The sequence below is a fragment of the Schistocerca nitens genome, chromosome 10, assembly GCF_023898315.1.
Source record: "Schistocerca nitens isolate TAMUIC-IGC-003100 chromosome 10, iqSchNite1.1, whole genome shotgun sequence".
NCBI lineage: Eukaryota > Metazoa > Arthropoda > Insecta > Orthoptera > Acrididae > Schistocerca > Schistocerca nitens.
This window is the reverse complement of record NC_064623.1, coordinates 69,296,659-69,318,362: the sequence shown is the minus strand read 5'-3', so window position 1 is coordinate 69,318,362 and position 21,704 is coordinate 69,296,659. Positions and strand designations below refer to the sequence as shown.

The window sequence follows — 21,704 nt, the reverse complement described above, 5'->3', positions numbered from 1 at the left end:
ACACGTTGGTGGACAATACTGATGAGTTTTTTTTTAAACCTTATAGATGATTTCATATTACAGTAAAAATACAATCACCGACGATAATGTTGATGATGCTGGCCTAATGGTGGTGTATGAGAATCATTATAGTCATGATGCACGTGAAATGACGAGTATGACGATGGGGCAGGTAGCGACTAAAAGCCAGGAGGAAGAGGGAGGGGGAATGATGCTGTGAGCTGTGGTGTTCTCACTAGGACTGGAAAGAGGGCGTATATCATGACGGATTTCGTAATTAGCGAATTAGAGTTTATTGAAATTTGGAGGGAGAGGATGGGATACAAATGTCTGCTCCTGTGTATATTTAAAAACCGTTCAACAGCATTGTGTTTACAAGTGCAGGTGTCGTAATTCTTATACAGTTGATATCAATACCACGTTTAGTACAGGTGTACATCACAGTTTTTTTTGAAATTACGTATATTATACGTGCCATAGCAATCAGCATAGAAGTTATAGGTGTACAAAGTTTAATGTGGGTGCAGGAATACGGTAATGCTATAGTAAAGACATTATGAGGAAGTATGCATAGACATTCAAAGACGATGCACCAGACGTATGTAGAAGATGCACACTAGTAGCCATAACATTTATGTTGGGTACAGTGGTAAGTGGTATATACGGTATCTTATAGAATTGTGATCTGCAGTTGCACCAGTGGTGGTAGTGATATAATTTTTGTGGCAACTACGACACTGGTACTTATAATTACAATAACGATGGACAGTACTTAAATAATCACAAGTGCAGACACGTGTATGGCATAATGTGCTGTCGATGAATTTTTGTTTGTTTTTAGAGTTACTTGATAATGATGTTAGAACGAAGTAGTGCTATGGCACAACAAATAAAGATAAAAATGGCAACTTTAGGTATCATTAAACTATTTAAAATAGTTCGTCAAGCAAGTTAATACGTCCTGATACTTTTGCAATAGTCTGTGAATTTAGGCTCGCAGCATTAGTGATCCAGTAAAAATCAGCGAAATATGGCAGATAGTTCCTTAACTTTCAGGTGTGCTTTACTGTTGCAATTCAAACTTTAATGGTAGGGAATGGTACAAATGAGATGAAAGTGAATTAAATACCATCTTTAAGTGTTAACTTTTATTAAAAAAAAAACAACAGACATCACAATAATACTTAATACAAAACAATGTAATAACAAGTGGTGCAGTGAGCTATTTACAATATGTGGTAGCTTTACAAGCATCGCAAAGCGAGGGCATCAAGTAATTGTACGCATGTTATGTGTGCGCCCAAAAGCAATGACCTTAATGAAGCCTGAGGTATAACAACACACAAAATGGGCATTCGGGGACGACAAGGAAGTGAAGTAAGAAACCATGACATGAATGGTACAACTCTTAGTGATAGGTAGTGCGTAGCATAAATGACCTGAACACGCACAACCTGTGCAGCTTATTTTAGAACGATCTGGATTCAGAAGGAGACATTTTTGTTATACCGACAGGCTTTGGCTATCATTTACCCTGTGGAGTAGTAAACTGATCAAGTCTGAGAATGGTCTCTCTATCCAAAGAAGAACATCAGTTTTGGGACACACGTGCAGGAGAATAAGATACCGAACAGTGGAGCAGAAGGCACAGTATCGACTAAAGAGGATTTGCACGATGCTAGGGCTGAATGGAATTGCTCAATGACATGAGAGTAGATGCGAAAATGGATAGTAAGGGATGAAAGTACGGAGTTGATGGGAGGCGCCCGGTCACTTCACCGCGTGGAATACTTGAAGCCGGGATCGGGGCTGCTGTAGCGGATGGTGTCGTAGCCGCCGTCCGAGTAGCGTGCGGGGCGAGACGAGTAGCTCCTGACGGGCGAGCTGTAGCTGCCCAGGTAGTCGGCCGCACTCGATGAGGAAGCGGACGAGGAGGAACCGCCGTGGCTGTAGCCGGCGGGCGGCGAACTGTAGGAGGCAGAGGGCGAGCTGTAGCTGCCGGAGTAGCCGCCCGAGGAGTAGCCGCCGGAGGAGTAGCCGCCCGAGGAGGGCGAGGAGTAGCCGCCGGAGGAGTAACTGCCGGAGGAGGGCGAGGCGTAGGTCTGCGAGGGGGAGGAGGAGGCGGCGAGGGTGGAGGGGCTGCCACCGCCGTAGGCAGCCAGCCCGCGGCCCAGGTGGCTACTGTAGCTGGACAGGCTGGGCGCCGAGCCGGAGGAGTAGCCGCCCGAGGAGTAGCCGCCCGAGGAGGGCGAGGAGTAGCTGCCAGACTGCGAGGCCGGCGAGTAGCTGCCCAGCGAAGCCGCGGAGAGCCCCGCGCTGCCCAGCGAGTAGCTGCTGCCCGACGACGACGCGTCAGAGCCGGACGAACCTCCGCCGTGTATGCCGAACGTGACGGGGCCCACCTGCTGCAGGGGCAGAGAAGAGATGGAGATCGTCAGTCGAGGCAAAACCAGAAGGAGGGCTACCTGTGTCTGCTCTAATCCTGTTCGTGCTTTGAAATAGTGTCATAAATTTCAGCCTAATTAGCGCATCTAAAATATATGGAGAAGCGTAGTTGTCACCAGAAACAGTTGTCGGTATATTTTAGACCACAAGATGGACTAATTTGACCGAAATCTGTAAAATGGGTGAAACGCCATCTAGACTGTGCTTTGTTTACGAAAATGGCAGTCTTTAAATGTAGCCTGTAGGGTATGGTTGAGAACACTTCTTATTGTCAATGTGCCAAGGACTAGGTACTGCCGGAAATATGACATACAAGGATAAGCCCGCGTATCACAACATTTCATGTATGGTCATGAGCTAAATGTAACACACAGAGACAGTAAACACAATGGAACATTTAACAGCTGAGACTCATATTTACATGACGACATTGACCCTAAAAGTTAACTGTTATTTTGACGCATTGTATATAACATGTATTTTTAACTGTTATTTTGACGCATTTTATATAACATGTATTTTAAGTGGGTTTCAAAAATTGTGTTTATTGCCGATTTATACTTCAGTAAAGATCATTTGAATACAAAAGACAAATGTTCTATGTTTGGTATGGCACACAGTTGTAATCTGCTAGGAAATTTCAAATCAGCCCACACTTCGCTTAGCCGGCCCGTCTGGCCGTGCGGTTCTAGGCGCTTCAGTCTGGAACCTCGTGACCGCTGCTGTCGCAGGTTCGAATCCTGCCACGAGCATGGATGTGTGTGATGTCCTTAGGTTAGTTAGGTTTAAGTAGTTCTAAGTTCTAGGGGACTGATGAGTGAACAATGTGATCGCAATTCGTCAGCAGAGCACTAACAACTCGCTTCACTTAACCTTCCATGATGCCTGCGTTAGTTCAGTTTCCTTAACTCTCTCAGTACCTAAACAGCAGCCACAGTACACGCTCGAACAACAAACTGAACCCTCGTAGATTGCGTTGACAGCTGCTACGGTTACTGTTATGTAGGTGACAAACACACATAAGCATGTCGGCTATCGGTAAGTTTCACTGTCGGCGTAAGCTTCTTCCTTTCTATCATTAGTGTTCCCCAAAAATTTTAAAAAATAAAAATAATTTTTCAGTATATTTCAATACATTAATTTTATTAGTTTTCAAAACTAACATTTTATTATTCAATCACTCCAATACCCAATACCTTCCTGGATAATATTATGAGGGGCACTGTCTATTGCTTAACTTAGGCCGACAGGAACGTATTCTAATCGGTAAAGTGACGACTGTTCATGATTTCAACACAGGTCAGCCCCGTTTTTGGCAGTTTTTGCACGTTACATGGGGACTGTACTCATCTCCTTTTCATTTTGGTTACTGCTTCACTGTTTTTTAAGGAAGGATCAATTCTGACTCCTAATTCTATTCCTTCGTTTTTCAGACTGCAAACTCATCATTTATGATGGTTTCCATCAATAGGGGAAGGCTGAGAACTTTGCCCAACCACGCCAACTGTTACTCTGAGGCATTCTGTAACTACTCCGTATACAATATCACACAGCATTGTAAGTAACCATCTTTTGGTATGAAATTAGAAATCATATATGTTAAATACGTATTCTTTGTTGGGCGTATCTGATCCATACCTAGTTTTCTTCTTGTTTAAGTCTATCCACTCTGTACTTTATCTCAGACAACTTCATTTCCCCATTACCAAAGCATTAATTCATAACATTTTCCGTACAGATGTACACCAAAAGATGCAACTTAAAAGTTGTTGAACCTGTTGTGTTGGTCTCTAATCGTCTTCAATAAATAGAGCTACAGTGGAGTTTTCATTCAGTTTTATATTTTAATAATGTTAACACCTGTATCTGAACACCTGTTGCACTGTATGAATTGCCAGTCAATCGTTCCAAGAACTATGCTAGATCAAATTACAACAGCAGCCTTTGCCCTGAAACTTGTTCACAAACTGACACTGTGTGATGGAGTGGAGGATGGCCCTACACACCGAGAGTGTGGTCCGTGAACCACGCATCAGTCCATACCCTTCCTGCTCTACCGAGCCATCATGGGCTGGACTGCCCTCCCGGCTGGGAGGGAGAGAAACTAACTGTACAGTTTCCAGTAGCCCTACTCTGTATCATCCATACCGACCGGTACCGTAGCTTAGCCTTGGTAGTGACGTCATTTTCGGCTCGGTAGCCGAAGCTGCTATTCTGTACGTTACTCAGCTGAGGTCTGTTAACAATCAGTCTGCCTGCCGATTATTGGTCTACTGTACCGAGAGGAGGTGAGGTGTCGGTGAGACCATTTCTTCAGTTAGTGTACTTTGATTATGGAGATAATGTGTCGTCTTAGAAATATTGAATGATCATTACTTTTCCATTTAATGTTTAGATTTTATTGAAGAATCACTAGGATGCATCTGAGTGGAATTCGAGTTCGTAACTATTATTATCCTTGTATTTCAGCTGAGAATCATGGAAGCGGATATGGTACTCATGGTACTGTGAAGAAGAAGGGAAAAACGACTAAGGAAATGCGGCGCCATGCGATTTTAATCTGCAGGACGGGACGAACCCCTTTGAAATGCCCAAGAGTAAGTTTGTGGCCAGGTACAGACTGAACAGGGAAGTGGCCCATAATTTGGTCGAGTAACTATACATGAGAGCCCATCAAAGAGCTACAGCCATCGCCTTGCATCTGTAGGTACTTTTGTTTAGCGAGTCCTGAAATGACTAAATCATCTAAACTATTCTTATGTGTCATCAAATGCAATCTTTATTTCTTCTAAGCTTTGACAACTCTTAATTTCTTTGGACATGGGTCAGATCAAAAGGGCACAGAGGTTGACGATTCAGCTGCCATGAGTCAGTCAAAGGCATAAAGGTGCACTGACGAAATTTTGAGGCCTCTCAATGCACCTGCAGTCGAAAACAATAATGGGAACAGCGTGTAACTTCCTGGCAGGTTAAAACTGTGTGCCAGGAAGTTTCATATCAGCGCACACTCCACTGCAGAGTGAAAGTTTCATTCTGGAAGTATCCTCCAGGCTGTGGCCAAGCCATGTCTCCGCAATATCCTTTCTTCCAGGAGCGCTAGTCTTACAAGGTTTGCAGGAGGGCTTCTGTGAAGTTTGGAAGGTAGGAGACGAGGTACTGGAGGAAGTATGACTGTGACGATGGGTCGTCAGTCGTGCTTGGGTAGCTCAGTAGTAGAGCACTTGCCCGCAAAAGGCAAAGGTCCCGAGTTCGAGTCTCGGTGCAGCACACAGTTTTAATCTGCAAAGAAGTTCCATAGGAATGCACACTCCTCTGCACAGTGAAAATTTCGTTCTGGAATGGGAATAGCGTGTCTGGTAGTTTTCTTGGCTAGCCTCTTCGGGTGTGGGGCGCTGTGTGCACTGAGGTGTGCCGTGCTAGGTGTGCAGTCGTCGGGTGAGCGTGCCCGCAGCTGCAGTCTCTGCGGTTGGCTGCCACGAGGAGGGACCTCAACATGGCACGGGCCCACCACGGTTCCTCGCGAGCCGCACCGGCTCGCTACCGAATGGCTACAGAATTGCACTGAGGTTCGGTTGCAGTAACCCCACCACTCGGCGTGCTCATCTGCCGAGCCGATCGGCAGAGCAACCGAACGATACAGAATAGGACTGCCGGCTGGAATCCCAGACCGCCGCACAGGTTTAGACGCGAGATGGTTTCCTGAGAGAGGGATTTGCCACAGAACACTAACCCCGCTGCCACGCGACGTGTCGGCTTACCTTGGCGCCGCTGCCGTAGCCGCCGCCGCCGCCCACGCTGCCCCCGGGGAGCGCCACGGTGCTCAGCTGGCCACCAGAGCTCAGCGAGGCCAGGGAAAGTCCGCCGCCGCTGCCGCCTCCGTAGCCGCCTCCGTAGCCGCCCCCGTATCCACCGCCGAGGGAGCCTAGGCTGAGTCCGCCTCCCAGACCCTGCAGTTGGAGGCCGCCCAGACCGCCCCCGAAGCCGCCGCCGAAGCCGTGCAGCCCCAGGCCGTAGCCGCCCCCGATGCTCTGCAGTCCGCCTCCGTAGCCGCCTCCTAGCGCCTGCAGGTCCAGCCCGCTACCTGGAATCGAACAGGAAGCCACGCTGTCAACACGTAAAATGCTACAACATACACTACTGCTACACCACGAAGATGACGTGCTACAGACGCGAAATTTGACCGACAGTAAGAACATGCTGTGATATGCAAATGATTAGCTTTTCACAGCATTCACACAAGGTTGGCGCCGGCTGCGACACCTACAGCGTGGTGACACAAGGAAAGTTTCCAACCGATTTCTCATACACAAACAACACTTGGGGGCGTTGCCTGGTGAAACGTTGTTGTGATGCCTCGTGTAAGGAGGAGAAATGCGTACCATCACGTTTCCGACTTTGATAAAGGTCGGATTGTAGCTAATCGCGATTGCGGGTTATCGTATCGCGACATTGCTGCTCGCGTCGGTCGAGATCCGATGACTGTTAGCAGAATATGCTGGGTTCAGGAGGGTAATACGGAACGTCGTGCTGGATCCCAACGACCTCGTATCACTAGCAGTCGAGATGACAGGCATCTCATCCGCGTGGCTGTAACGGATTGTGCAGCCACGTCTCGATCCCTGAGTCAACAGATGGGGACATTTGCAAGACAACAACCATCTGCAGCAACAGTTCGACGACATTTGCAGCAGCATGGACTATGAGCTCGGAGACCATGACAGTTACCCTTGACATTGCATCACAGACAGGAGCGCCTGCGATGGTGTACCCGACGACGAACCTGGGTGCACGAATGGCAAAACGTCATTTTTTCGGATGAATCCAAGTTCTGTTTACAGCATCATGATGATGGCATCCGTGTTTGGCGACATCGCGGTGAACGCACATTGGAAGCGTGTATTCGTCATCGCCATACTGGCGTATCACCCGGCTTGATGGTATGGGGTGCCATTGGTTACACGTCTCGGTCACCTCTTGTTCGCAATGACGGCACTTTGGACTGTGGACATTACATTTCAGATGTGTTACGACCCGTGGCTCCACCCTTCATTCGATCCCTGCGAAACCCTACATTTCAGCAGGATAATGCACGATCGCATGGTGCAGGTCCTGTACGGGCCTTTCTGGATGCATAAAATGTTCCGACTGCTGCCCTGTCCAGCACATTCTCCAGATCTCTCACTAATTGAAAACGTGTGGTCAATGGTGGCCGAGCAACTGGCTCGTCACAATACGCCAGTCACTACTCTTGATGAACTGTGGTATCGTGTTGAAGCTGCATGGGCAGCTGTGCCTGTACACGCCATCCAAGCTCTGACTCAATGCCCAGGCCGTTATTACGGCAAGAGGTGGTTATTTTGGGTACTGATTTCTCAGGATCTATGCACCCAAACTGCGTGAAAATGTAATCACATGTCAGTTCTAGTATAATATATTTGTCCAATGAATACCCGTTTATCAACTGCATTTCTTCTTGGTGTAGCAATTTTAATGGCCAGTAGTGTAGTAATGAGACTGCTGACAACGCTCTGGTGTGGCGGGAAGTGTCATCATTGAGCGACTGTAGCGTGACTGGGGAGGGCTTTTAGAGAATTTCTATATGGTACGACGAACAGCAGCTTGCTTCAAATGAGAGTAGATGTACCTTCATGAGCAGGGTCGCAAAAACATTTCGGTAATGCTGTGACATTGATTAACTGTTGTGAAACAAGGTGTGGTGAGGAAGGCTGGTAGTTGGGGCTACTGACCTCCGCCGAAGCCAGCCAAGCCGACGCCGTGCACGGGCAGAGGCGCGGCCGCCGCCGCCTGCAGCAAGACGGGCCCCGCCGCCGCGCCGCCCCCGTAGCCGCCTCCGTAGCCGCCCCCGGCGTAGCCGCCGCCCTGTGAGGCGCTCGACACGAACAGCGGCTGGCCGCCCCCGTAGCCGAGCGACGAGGCGGTGGTGCGCTTCTCCTTGGGCGCCGCCGCCTCCTCCGCCCACGAGGCGGCCGAGCACAGCGCCAGGGTCACCTGCCGAAGGAGCAGCAGAGTGTCACTGTGGCAGGTGGTTGTCTGCAAACTCGGACGTGAAGACCACTACTGTCGAGACGCAAGGAGAGACGAAACCAGCGGCGAGTACGAGTAGGAGTTAATAGGGGTGCGGCCCCTCCCGCCGGAGGTTCGAGTCCTCCCTCGGGAATGGGTGTGTGTGCTGTTGTTAAAGTGCGCGTCATTTACGACGGCGGCCGAGTTTGGGTTGGTTCTGAGCATCTGACGTCACAAAACACAGTCAGCCAACGAACAGAGAACGACGTTGCCAGAGCTCGACTGCAGTGCAGAGCACGGACGAGTGTCTTCATTTTTAGAAACGTTCAGTCATAAATGAAGTAATTGAACAAAAGCAATGTCTTGGTAGCAGACTTTCTATGAAAGAAAGTTTGGAAAAAGCATTCTTTATACCAATTGCTTCATATTCTATTAATGTATTAAACAAAACAAGCAATAAGACTCCTAATTCAGGCGATAGCAAGGAAATTCATTCTCACTAACAGCTTTTTCGCAATAAAGAACAGCAGTAATTGCTTATTTACTATTGTACTTCGACGAAACGTGAGTAATTCATAGTCATACCAACAGTGTTTGTCGGTATTTTGCGAAACTCTCTAAAGTCCTCCAGGAATTCTGTTGAATGACGAGCTGCGTCAGCCTAATGGTTAAGGTTTTTGGCTGCTAAGGCCGGTATTACACTATCAAATTTCTTTGTCAAAGATTTGATGAAAGATGTGATCAAATATTCCGTCAAATATATTTGACAAAGATCTTTGACGTAGCGCTAGAAGGGGTATTACACTGTCATCATATTTTTCGTCAAAGTTCAAGATGGCTGACAACAACAACTTGTTATTAACCGCATCAGTTGCATGTACCACAATTGCACTGTGTGCATATGCGGAAGAGAAGCGGAGGAAAAAAACGAAACATACCTGGGTGAAGCCGTGGGTTTTACGACGACACGATAAAAGCATTCAACAAAACTTGTTACGTGAGCTTGTAGTGGAGGAAGTCAAGATCAATTACTTAAGAATGGATGAGCATACATTTCTTCATGTGCTCAATGAAGTGTACCCTCATATCACAAAGCACAATATTCACTTAAGAACTGCTACATCTGCAGAAGACAGGCTCACTGTAACACTCCGATTCCTTGCTACAGGAGAGTGTGAAAGCAGTCGGAACACCATGCGTCTGCACAGGCGAGCAGTGCAGTGACGATAAAATCGCGCACAGTGCGGAATGCGGGGAGCACGTCTCTGTAGCAGCGAAAGGGTTAATGCGGCCGTGGTGGCTTTACTTCATAAACTGCGCCGTCTCCCCTAAACCTAAGTTTGCGAACTATACTATACTATACTATGGTGCTGCTTCTGTTGGCGCGTGCATCTGGCAACGCAGCAATCTCCCGCGTCTGGGCGGCCATGCGCCAGCCGCCAAGATAAAAGAATTGAACTATAGCATAAGTTAGTTCCAGTAGCGTGTAAGTCTAGGGACCGATGAAAAAAAAATGTATGTGAAATCTTATGGGACTTAACTGCTAAGGTCATCAGTCCCTAAGCTTACACACTACTTAACCTAAATTATCCTAAGGACAAACACAAACGAGGGAGGACTCGAACCTCCGCCGGGATCAACCGCACAGTCCATGACTGTAGCGCCTGAGACCGCTCGGCTAAAGGGACTGATGACCTCAGCGCTTTGGTCCCTTAGGAATTGACACACATTTGAACATTTGAGTTAATAGGGGAACTGAAAACTTTAACGGTTTGTAAAGACACTGTCTCGCCCTGTGCTGTCTAGTAGTATCTTTCGTTCCGGTTCATACGAGAATGCCAGGAGAGACGGAATGATGAGTACTGGTGCGAAGTGCACTCCGTCCTGCGTCGTACAGTAGTTATCCGAGTACATGTACAGGGTCAACCAGAACTCCACCGACTAACTTTCAGAAACTTCCTGGCAGATTAAAACTGTGTGCCGGACCGAGACTCGAACTCGCGACCTTTGCCTTTCGCGGGCAAGTGCTCTACCATCCGAGCTACCCAAGCACGACTCACGCCCCGTCCTCACAGCTTTACTTCTGCCAGTACCTCGTCTCCTACTTTCCAAACTTTCAGAGGTGGTAGCACGCAATGAAACGAAAAAAATGTCTAGAGAACATGGAATCTAAAACCCCCTCGTTCACCCTGTGTAGACCTACATAGAGGAAACTGTCTTTTATGTTTATTCACAGCATCCCGCATATTGTTCTGGAAGTGCGCAAAATAGGGTACGATCATGAGGTAACACTTGCGATGTATGATGTCACTGGATGGAATAACATCCATTAAATAACTGACAGTATAATACTCTAACCAAACCAAACTCCGTCCGAACAGGCCTTGGAAGGTCCAACGGTACCGACCGGCCGCCATGTCATCCTCAATCCACAGGCGTCACTGCATGCGGATGCGGAGGGGCATGTGGTCAGCACGCAGCTCTCCCGGCCGTATGTCACTTTACGAGACCGGAGCCGCTATTTCTCAGTCAAGTAGCTCCTCGGTTTGCCTCACAAGGGCTGAGTGCACACTGCTTGCCAACAGCACTGGGGAGACCATCCAAGTTCGGTGACCTGGCGGGAACCGGTGTTACCACTGCGGCAAGGCCGTGACAGTATACGTATGGAACGATTTACAGTGGAACGACAACATAAAACTAATCGTAGGGGAGGCGCACGCCAGACTGAGATTACTGAAAGCCTCCTCAAGAAGTGTAGCCCATACACAAAAGAAGTAGCTTACAATCTCGTTCGATCAGTACTTGAGTAGCGTTCTGAGTCTGGATGATTGATGGACGAAATACAGAAGGTCCCCAGAAGAGCAGCACTTTCCGTCACAAATTAGTAAGCGTGAAAGTGTCACGGAGATCCGCCAAACTCCAGTGGCAGACTCTGCAACAGAGGCGTGGTGCACCACAATGTGGTTTACTGTCAAAATTCCGAGAGCGTGCAATCCCACATATATATGTTGCTTCGTACCCACGTATATTTCGCGAAAAAATCACAAAGGTAAGATTAGAGTGATGCGAGTTCGCAGGGAGGTTTAGTAATAGTCTTTCATCCCGCGCATCATTCAAGAACGGGACAGGAAAGTGGCAAAGTGACAGAGGGACACAATATACCCTCCGCCACACACCATGGGGCGGCTTGTGGAATAGTCGTGGACGTGACGCCACTCTTTGTCAGTCTAAAGGACAACCGTTCTGGCAGCAGCACGGTGGGTCATCTGCTTGACGTGTCGCGCCTCCAGTGACAGCTGGGAGCGCGCAGCGCTGCGTTTCTACATTGTGGGCGACCAGCCCAGCGACACGGGAGAAAGCCCGCGTGGACGCGCACGTGTGGGCCACCTGGCGCAGACGCGACATCTCCGCCCGTCACGTGTGCGACCGGTTCCGCTGGGCTGAGCGAAAGTCGTATCCGGCCCGCAGGCAACATCAGACGCCTTCCGTTCCGTTCCGGCTTTGCTGCACACGCTGCAGCCGGCTGACGGGGAAAGTCGCAACCGCATCTCCGCTCGCTAATGCCACCTTTCAAGAGGCACTCGTTTTCGGGCCAAGTAAAGGGAAATACCATCTCCTCGGTCCCCAGCATCTCCTCCTCGAGTCAAACCGCAGGTACAGAAGTTCCTACTCTCCCTGGCTAACACTGTAATGGTATGAGATGGATTGGTGCACAGCCGCGAGGGATTAGCCGAGCTGTCTAGGGCGCTGCAGTCAAGGATTGTGCGGCTGGTCCCGGCGGAGATTCGAGTCCTCCCTCAGGCATGGGTGTGTGTTCAAAAATGGCTCTGAGCACTATGGAACTGCTGAGGTCATTAGTCCCCTAGAACTTAGAACTAGTTAAACCTAACTAACCTAAGGACATCACAAACATCCATGCCCGAGGCAGGATTCGAACCTGCGACCGTAGCGGTCTTGCGGTTCCAGACTGCAGCGCCTTTAACCGCACGGCCACTTCGGCCGGCATGGGTGTGTGTGTTTGTCCTTAGGATAATTTAGGTTAAGCAGTGTGTAAGCTTAGGGACTGATGACCTTAGCAGTTAAGTCCCATAAGATTTCACACACATTTGAACATTTGATTGGTTCATGCTATTATGTCGTTATTAGCTCTGAAAGCTATATGTACCACCGATCGCTTTCGTGGTTTGGTATTATTCTTAACCATTACCAGCGTCTGTCCTAGGCCATTTCCGAGGTAACTAAAATGTGGTTACTGTTCTTTGCTTGCATTGAAGTCACTAATGTTAATCTGTGGCATTCTCCCAGGCAATACCAACGTCTGCCTTAGAGAATATCACGGGTCACTGAGGCACGGTTGCTGTTCCTCGCACGCACTGAAGTCATCAGTACATTCTTATTTTGTAGTACCCTTACGAAATGCCAGTGTTATACCTAGAGCAATTACGAAGTCGTAGGTTCGTGTTCCTTCCATGCATTGAAGTCACCACCACTTTCTTATGGTAGCGACTGCCCTTTGACATCTTACGCCGTACTGGACATCAGCAGCTATTAACCAGGACAAGTGGGTGCTATCAATTCTCGCAGCGTTTCGCGGTCAGCTGGCAGCGCGCCTCCTCGTGAAGTGGATGACGCCCTTCTCGGAGCCTGACAACGGCTCGTGGCTACGGTCACTGCCAAGGCCAGTCCATCCGCGAAAGCGGCGCGGTAGCAGCTGCTGCGTGCCGGCAACATTCCGTCTCCCTGAGTCGGAGAAGGGCTCGGCTTAGAACTGCCGCAGCAGTGCTTTCGTATTAACAGAGAGTCTCGAATTCTCATTAATGGACAACAATTTTTTTCCATCTAGATGATGTAATGATCGAGATGCGGAAATTCATTATTGATTGTCCTGCGACTTCAAGTACCTCAGTAAATGCAGTCAAGTTTCATCAGGAAAAAAGAGTAGTTCGGACCTCAATCTCTCCACCATGAACAAACTGAAATCGCCAGTTGCAGTATTGACGTCAAGCAATAGTATTTGAATTGGTCAGTCGGTGTCCTACTCTTACTTTGCTTAAGGTGTATACAATCCCGTCTCCAGCCATCCTGATTTAGGTTTTCCGTGATTTCCCTAAATCGTTTCAGGCAAATGCCGGGATGGTTCCTTTGAAAGGGCACGGCCGATTTCCTTCCCAATCCTTCCCTAACCCGAGCTTGCGCTCCGTCTCTAATGACCTCGTTGTCGACGGGACGTTAAACACTAACCTAACCTAACCTTAAGGTGTATATATCTGTGAGCAGTTGCTGACATGCCCATCTCAGGTGCTAAATGGAGTAACGATTTTTTCGGATTTCTACGAAAGTGATTTGATAAATCTAGTAAATTTCCATGAAAGAACAGAACATTTGTGTTACACCTTCATGGTTCGTAAGCGTGATTATTCCAAGGATCGCATAAGGAGTTTCAACAATACGCAGCGTAAAGTCCATTGTTGACAGGGATCTGAATTGGTCAGTGTGTCGACTGCAAATGAAAGTGAAGAAACCGATTTTCATGCTGCTGTTAAAATTTTTCATTTGAAACTTTGGAGCGCCGCAGAAATCGAAATAGAATTGGATGAAGTTCACGCGGACTCTGCACCATCAATGGAGACCACTCATTTTTGGATTAATGAATTCAAACGTGGTCGGACAAGCACCGAAGATAAAGGGCGTTGAGGTCACGCAAAGGAAACCATTAACAAAATCCATGACATGGTAATGAAAGACGACCGAATAAAAATACGTGAGATTTCTGAGAATGTAGGCATCTAAACTGATCGAGTGCATAATGAGCTGCACTGAGAAACGGCTATAAAGATGGTGTGTGCGAAGTGGGTGCCGTGATTTTTCACAGTCTACCACAACATTTCAGCACAATGTCTGGTGACGTTTAATTGCCATCCGCAAAATGTTTTGCTTCGATTTGTGGCTGTTGATGAAACCTGGATGTATTATTACATACCAGAGTCAAAACGGCAGTCAAAACAATGGACAAAGGCTGATGAAGGTACACCGAAGGCCATTTTGTCAGCTTGTAAGGTGATAGTCACAAGGAATGATCCTCATAGCTTACTTGGAAAACGGCAGAACCATAGTTGTATACTACTACGCTTCCGTGCTGGATCGTTTGAAACTTGCGAAAACAATACGTTAGGCGCGCAAAAAAGGGCTGTTTCACCAATATTATGCATCATCCCACACGTCAGCGATAACAATAGCGAAAATGCATGATGTGGGCTTTGAATTGGTTCCTCATCCACCCTCTTCCCCAGACAGCCCCAAGTGACTTTCTCCTGTTCCCTAACTTCAAGCCTTGACTTGCTGGGAAGAAAATTGCATCAAATTGAGAAGTGATAGTTAAAGGAACAAGTATATTGCAGAGTTCGACAGGACCCATTTTTTCTACGGGATGAAAAAGCTGGAGGATCGCAGACCAATTGTATATGCCTCAAAGGAGATTATGTGGAGAATTAAGGTGAGTTGTTTACGAAACAGACTTTTTTCTTGCTTTTTTACCGTACTTATCAAACCATCATCGCAGGATTCGTATGAATTGACCGAATCCAGTTGCTACTGATCGATATAGTTGTCATTCTCGTTTGATGAATTTGAGTTCCTCAAGATTTAAAGCAAGTTGCCAACGTCTGCAACACTTCGAAATTTGATCGCAATCTCATTACTTATTTCAGACAGTGGTAAGTAATGCGGCCACTGCGGGGTTAACATAAGTGAGAGGGGGGGATATTTTGCTGTCTGTCTTCCAGTGCTAACGCCTCACGAGCGTGTGCAACTGGCACCGATCAACTGCGGAAGTAGCGTGGACTCGTAGATGCGCACTATAGAGACGGTCATCTTCAAATGTGGTTGGGCACTACATGCTTGTAGCAAGTAATATGAAATCAACTTAAGGCTGTTGCATTACAATGCAATGAGTAAAAGAAAAATTAGATTTAGTAAACATCTGTGATCGTGTCTCATACTACAATTTCTGTTAGCAATTAATATACCGTAGTAATGCAAGTAGGTTATCAATTACTAATGAAATCGGTAGGGGAAGGTGTGGTAAAGTGGCCACGGGGGGAAAAGTGAAGACCACTGCTGCATGCCGAGAACTGGTGAGAATAGTTCTAACATAGATCGCCATTGTTGTCAGTGTGATTGACAAAGGAAGCTTGCTCCGTTGTTTTTCAGTAAAAGCTTTTTGGATTTTGAGTCGTCGGACATTAGATAAGTCACTTACGATATAGATATAACCTTGTTTCCTTACTTGTATATACTTTACTTCAATATCAATTTTTAAACAACGTCTCATGACCCACAATTGTGGTTCCTTGTTAATTCCTTCAATTTGATAATATCTTCTGTGAATTACTAACGCAGACATGGGGTCCGATCGGGAAAACTGGCGACGCTATTCATCGGGAAAAGTGTCCAAGGTGGTTTTTACCGATATAAGAGTTATTTACTTAAAAAAATAAAAAACTTGTCTTGTAATACAACAGATGAAACTGACTCCTAAACCCCTTTTATATACAAACCTATCGTCCGCCATTATATCCCTTTGGGATAATTTTAAATAAGTCATCGTACATTATTTCGTCTTTGTCGTTTTATATGAGGGCTATTACGGAAGTCTGATTAAGGAAGGTCTTCTGGAGCCGCTTAGTGTTATTTCAGATACTAAGGCTTGGCCATGTGTAGAATATGTGCGCCGAATACAAGAAAACACGGGGTCCTGTTGCGATGGCGCTGGCCACATTATCTGCTTAGGTACAGAAAATTGGTCGCTGTGTAAGCCATAGAAAATTCCTGTAGGTCTTATACATAATTAACTTCTTCACTAAAATACATTGGTATGATAGCTTGTGATATATAGATTCAAAATGTGTCAGTGGTGAGCTTCTATCAGTAACTGTGGTTCCATGGTTTGGTGAGAACGTTTCGTTTTGACCGGCCACTTTACCACCCCCTCTCTTCCCACCCTGCCTCATAAGGCTTAAGCGCCCGAGTTGTCGCCCTACGATGCCAATGTGCCAATGTTGGCTCTTGAGCAAAAAAGGTTGAAGAGTGCTGCTGTGCAGTATATGTAAGTCCGCCCCCGGTAGCTGAGTGGTCAGTGCGACAGAATGTTAATCCTAAGGGCCCGGGTTCGATTCCCGAATGGGTCGGAGAATTTTCTCTGCTCAGGGACTGGGAGCTATGATGTGATAATCATCATCATTTCATTCCCATCGACGCGTAAGTCGCCGAAGTGGCTTCAAAACGAAAGACTCGCCCGGGGCGAACAGTCTACCCGACGGGAGGCCTAGTCACACGACATTAGTATATGTAGATGTAGGTTAGAATGACCACGGGAGATTGCGCAACAACAAGTAGTGCATTAACCCAGCAGGGTACACGAGAATACGGAGCCGTTTCTTCGCTCAAGCTGTTTAGAAGTGTGGAACACCTTATCGAACAACCCGAGCGAGTAGCCTGATACTGATGTGCCGGAGACCAGGCGTTCCCGGTAGCTAAGCAATCTGCAAAACGATCTCCGTTCCCGATCCTAAATTTTATTCTTCTCTCAGAATTTCTAGCTCTGCTTAAAGTTGGAATTTCAGAACGAATCTTCAGAGCACTCGTTTTCTCGCCGACGTGTAGGTTGAAACGAAATGCTTGGCTAGGGCCTACCCAACCACATCTGGAAATATTTATCTTCATTGTGTTAATACGTGTATCGCATGTTTTTTTAAGTAAAAAATTCCTCAGGCTGGAGCACAGTAACCACAAATGGATTGTTAGGTGTCGCATTCTCCAAAAGTTTTACAAAGTCCTTAGGTACTTGACACTCCGACATTCTTCCAGCCTCTTTCGTTTTTCTGTCTGGGCAAAATCCCTGTCAGACGCTGTAAACAATTACAAAGCTGTGTGGCACTTAGTCCGCTTTAACATCATCAGTGGGCCGGCACATACCACTCAAGCTGTCTCTGGGGCCTTATATGCGCTACTGGAAGTGCTCTTAGCGCCTTAGCACGCTTGTCAGGCTGTCGTCAACAGCACTTGTCTTGGTTTTTCGCGTCTAACTCAAAAAACATTTTTTTGGCAATTGTTGTTGTGGTCTTCAGTCCGAACACAGGTTTGATGCTACTCTATACTGTGCGAGCATCGTCTCCGTATAACTACTGTAACCCACGTCGCCGGCCGGAGTGGCCGAGCGGTTCTAGGCGCTACAGTCTGAAACCGCGCGACCGCTACGGTCGCAGGTTCGAATCCTGCCTCGGGCATGGATGTGTGTGATGTCCTTAGGTTAGTTAGGTTTTAGTAGTTCTAAGTTATAGGGAACTGATGACCTCAGAAGTTAAGCCCCATAGTGCTCAGAGCCATTTGAACCATAACCCACGTCTTTGTGAATCTGCTTACTGTCTTCATTTCTACGATTTGTACTACCTACACTTCCCTGCAATACTAAATTGGTGATCCAATGACGTCTCAGAATGTGACCTATCAACCGATCCCTTCTTTTGGTCAAGTGTTGCCACAAATTCCTTGTCCCTCTAATTCTCTTTAGTACCTCATCATTAGTTGCATGATCGGCGTTATGTTTCGAAAGCTTCTATTCTCTTCTTGTGTAAACTGCTTATCGTCCATGTTTCACTTGCATACATGGCTGCTCTTCATGCAAATACTTTCACACCCGAATTTGACAATTGCACACAGATAGCGACCTAGTAGTTAGTTAGTTTCTTAGTAGATAGTAGAAAGAACATGCCCAAACAGTAGCTGCAGCGATACTATAAGGGCCAGCCCGATGCCAGGGGCATGCCGACTGGGATTAGCTCGGTGGGCACGGCCAAGAGATAGTGGGTTTATACAACAACTGGCACGCCTGTGACGCTGCAGGAAGTAGCCTTTAGAATAGCTAGTTAAGAGTAGAAAGTAGAACTTACCCATTAAGAAACTAATTCATTATTTCCTGTAGCATTATTTCCTGTAGCATGTAAGTAGACTAAAACTAGGATTAAAAAGTAAAAATGCTGCTAACATCATTGAAGTGTATTGTAGATATTAAGACCCACTAATGTATAAGGTGGTGGGTTATGATATATGACATTATTGGATTGAATAAAGAATTAAAAAAAAAATACTTTCAGAATGGAGTTCCTAACACTTAAAATCTATGTTCGATGTTTACAAAATTTTTCTCCGGAAATACTTTTCTTGCCGTTGCCAGTCTACATTTTATATCCTCTCTACTTCGGCCATCATCTGTTATTTTACTGCCCCAGTAGCAAAACTCCTAATCTAATTGCCTCAGCATTTAACTCGACTACATTCCACTATTCTTGTTGTGCTTTTTGTCACTTAGCCAGTTATTAATTTCCATTCTGCAAAATCTACATCTACATTTATACTCCGCAAGCCACCCAACGCTGTGTGGCGGAGGGCACTTTACGGGCCACTGTCAAATGGCTCTGAGCACTATGGGACTCAACTGCTGTGGTCATAAGTCCCCTAGAACTTAGAACTACTTAAACCTAACTAACCTAAGGACAGCACACAACACCCAGCCATCACGAGGCAGAGAAAATCCCTGACCCCGCCGGGAATCGAGGCCACTGTCATTACCTCCCTTTCCTGTTCCAGTCGCGTATGGTTCGCGGGAAAAACGACTGTCTGAAAGCCTCCGTGCGCGCTCGAATCTCTCTAATTTTACATTCGTGATCTCCTCGGGAGGTATAAGTAGGGGGAAGCAATATATTCGATACATCATCCAGAAACGCACCCTCTCGAAACCTGGCGAGCAAGCTACACCGCGATGCAGAGCGCCTCTCTTGCAGAGTCTGCCACTTGAGTTTGCTAAACATCTCCGTAACGCTATCACGCTTACCAAATAACCCTGTGACGAAACGCGCCGCTCTTCTTTGGATCTTCTCTATCTCCTCTGTCAACCCGACCTGGTACGGATCCCACACTGATGAGCAATACCGAAGTATAGGTCGAACGAGTGTTTTGTAAGCCACCTCCTTTGTTGATGGACTATATTTTCTGAGGACTCTCCCAATGAATATCAACCTGGTACCCGCCTTACCAACAATTAATTTTATACGATCATTCCACTTCAAATCGTTCCGTACGCACACTCCCAGATATTTTAGACACGTAACTGCTACCAGTGTTTGTTCCGCTATCATATAATCGTACAATAAAGGATCATTCTTTCTATGTATTCGCGATACATTACATTTGTCTATATTGAGGGTCATTTGCCACTCCCTGCACGAAGTGCCTATCCGCTGCACGTCTTCCTGCATTTCGCTGCAATTTTCTAATGCTGCAACTTCTCTGTATACTACAGCATCATCGGCGAAAAGCCGCATGGAAATAGCACTGATCGTTTTCCCCTCATTCTATAATAACGCAATATTTCAAAGCAATGGAAATTTCACATTTAAAAACTATTCCTTTCTTTAAAAATGGTTTATTTAAAAACTAAAAATTTTAGCACTAGTGCAACAGGTTATTGATATTCCGGTTTTTTTATCGATTTGTTAGTAAAAATAATAAAAAAGCACCTGTCGTAACTGAGATCGAACAAGTACCGACAGTTACCGGTTATGGGTTTCGAAAAAGACGATCGTGTGAAACCCAGCTCGCGCTATTCGTTCACAAGACTCAGAGGGCCATAGACAGGGGTTCCCAAGTAGATGCCCTGTTTCTTGACTTCCGCAAGGTGTTCGATACAGTTCCCCACAGTCGTTTAATGAACAAAGTAAGAGCATATGGACTATCAGACAATTGTGTGATTGGATTGAAGAGTAGCTAGATAACAGAACGCAGCATATCATTGTCAATGGAGAGAAGTCTTCCGAAGTAAGAGTGATTTCAGGTGTGCCGCAGGGGAGTGTCGTAGGACCGTTGCTATTCACAATATACATAAATGACCCTGTGGATAACATCGGAAGTTCACTGAGGCTTTTTGCGGATGATGCTGTGGTATATCGAGAGGTTGTAACGATGGAAAATTGTACTGAAATGCAGGAGGATCTGCAACGAATTGACGCATGGTGCTGGGAATGGCAATTGAATCTCAATGTAGACAAGTGTAATGTGCTGCGAATACATAGAAGGAAAGATGCTTTATCATTTAGCTACAATATAGCAGGTCAGCAACTGGAAGCAGTTAATTCCATAAATTATCTGGGAGTACGCATTAGGAGTGATTTAAAATGGAATGACCGTATAAAATTAATCGTCGGTAAAGCAGATGCCAGACTGAGATTCATTGGAAGAATCCTAAGGAAATGCAGTCCGAAAACAAAGGAAGTAGGTTACAGTACGCTTGTTCGCCCACTGCTTGAATACTGCTCAGCAGTATGGGATCTGTACCATATAGGGTTGATAGAAGAGAAGATCGAACGGAGAGCAGCGAGCTTCGTTACAGGATCATTTAGTAATCGCGAAAGCTTTACGGAGATGATAGATAAACTCCAGTGGAAGGCTCTGCAGGAGAGACGCTCAGTAGCTCGGTACGGGCTTTTGTTGAAGTTTCGAGAACATACCTTCACCGAGGAGTCAAGCAGTAAATATTGCTCCCTCCTACGTATATCTCGCGAAGAGACCATGAGGATAAAATCAGAGAGATTAGAGCCCACACAGAGGCATACCGACAATCTTTCCACGAACAATACGAGACTGGAATAGAAGGGAGAACCGATAGAGGTACTCAAGGTAGCCTCCGCCACACACCGTGATGTGGCTTGCGGAGTATGGATGTAGGTGTAGATTCAGAGCTGAAACACCGGTGTCGGTTTCGACCGGCCGGTTTTTGCCGCTCGCTAGCTCCGAGGCGCCGGCGGGACTCACCAGAAGTAGCTGCATGTCTCGCGGGCTGCGGCTGCGGTGCTGTGTCTGTGGGGAGCTGAGAGCGGCGTGTGATGCGGCGTGCCGGCCGGCCGACGCTTTTATAGAGAGAGGGGGGCGGTGCGGCCGCCCTTCTCTCTCCGGCTCTCACCGCGCCGCGTGTCTAGGTCAGCGCCGCGCGCCGGGACGCCCACCGCTTCCAGATCACATTCTCCTCTGCTCACCTCTCCTCTCGGGGCGGCCATCTCGCTCGCCCAGCCCTGGAACTGGAATGCTTAGCCCTGGAGAAAGTGGGCGACGCAGCGCCGATCATAACAGTGGGCACCTAGCAGCCGGCTGAACTCCCTGTCACACACCCTTCAGCCGGGCACTCC

General features: G+C 46.9%; 1 protein-coding gene across 1 annotated transcript; it reads right to left on the bottom strand.

The window, feature by feature from the left end:
- Positions 1-1,133: 1,133 nt before the first annotated feature.
- On the bottom strand, positions 1,134-21,575 carry LOC126209878 (uncharacterized). The gene is made up of 5 exons (XM_049939002.1): positions 21,555-21,575; positions 8,314-8,454; positions 8,193-8,250; positions 6,204-6,526; positions 1,134-2,405 (listed from the first exon to the last, which is right to left on the bottom strand). The coding sequence occupies exons 1-5, from the start codon at positions 21,573-21,575 to the stop codon at positions 1,776-1,778; spliced, it is 1,173 nt and encodes a 390-aa protein (XP_049794959.1). The 3' UTR covers positions 1,134-1,775.
- Positions 21,576-21,704: the final 129 nt, after the last annotated feature.

Bases quoted from the DNA above. Each gene is read 5' to 3' on its own strand.
- LOC126209878 (XM_049939002.1), bottom strand. From the start codon at position 21,575: ATGGCCGCCCCGAGAGGAGAG. The intron at 8,455-21,554 runs GTGAGCAGAGGA...CTCCTTCGGCAG, and splicing joins TGGCCGCCCCGAGAGGAGAG to GTGACCCTGGCGCTGTGCTC. The intron at 2,406-6,203 runs GTAAGCCGACAC...CTGCCCCTGCAG, and splicing joins GCTACGGCAGCGGCGCCAAG to CAGGTGGGCCCCGTCACGTT.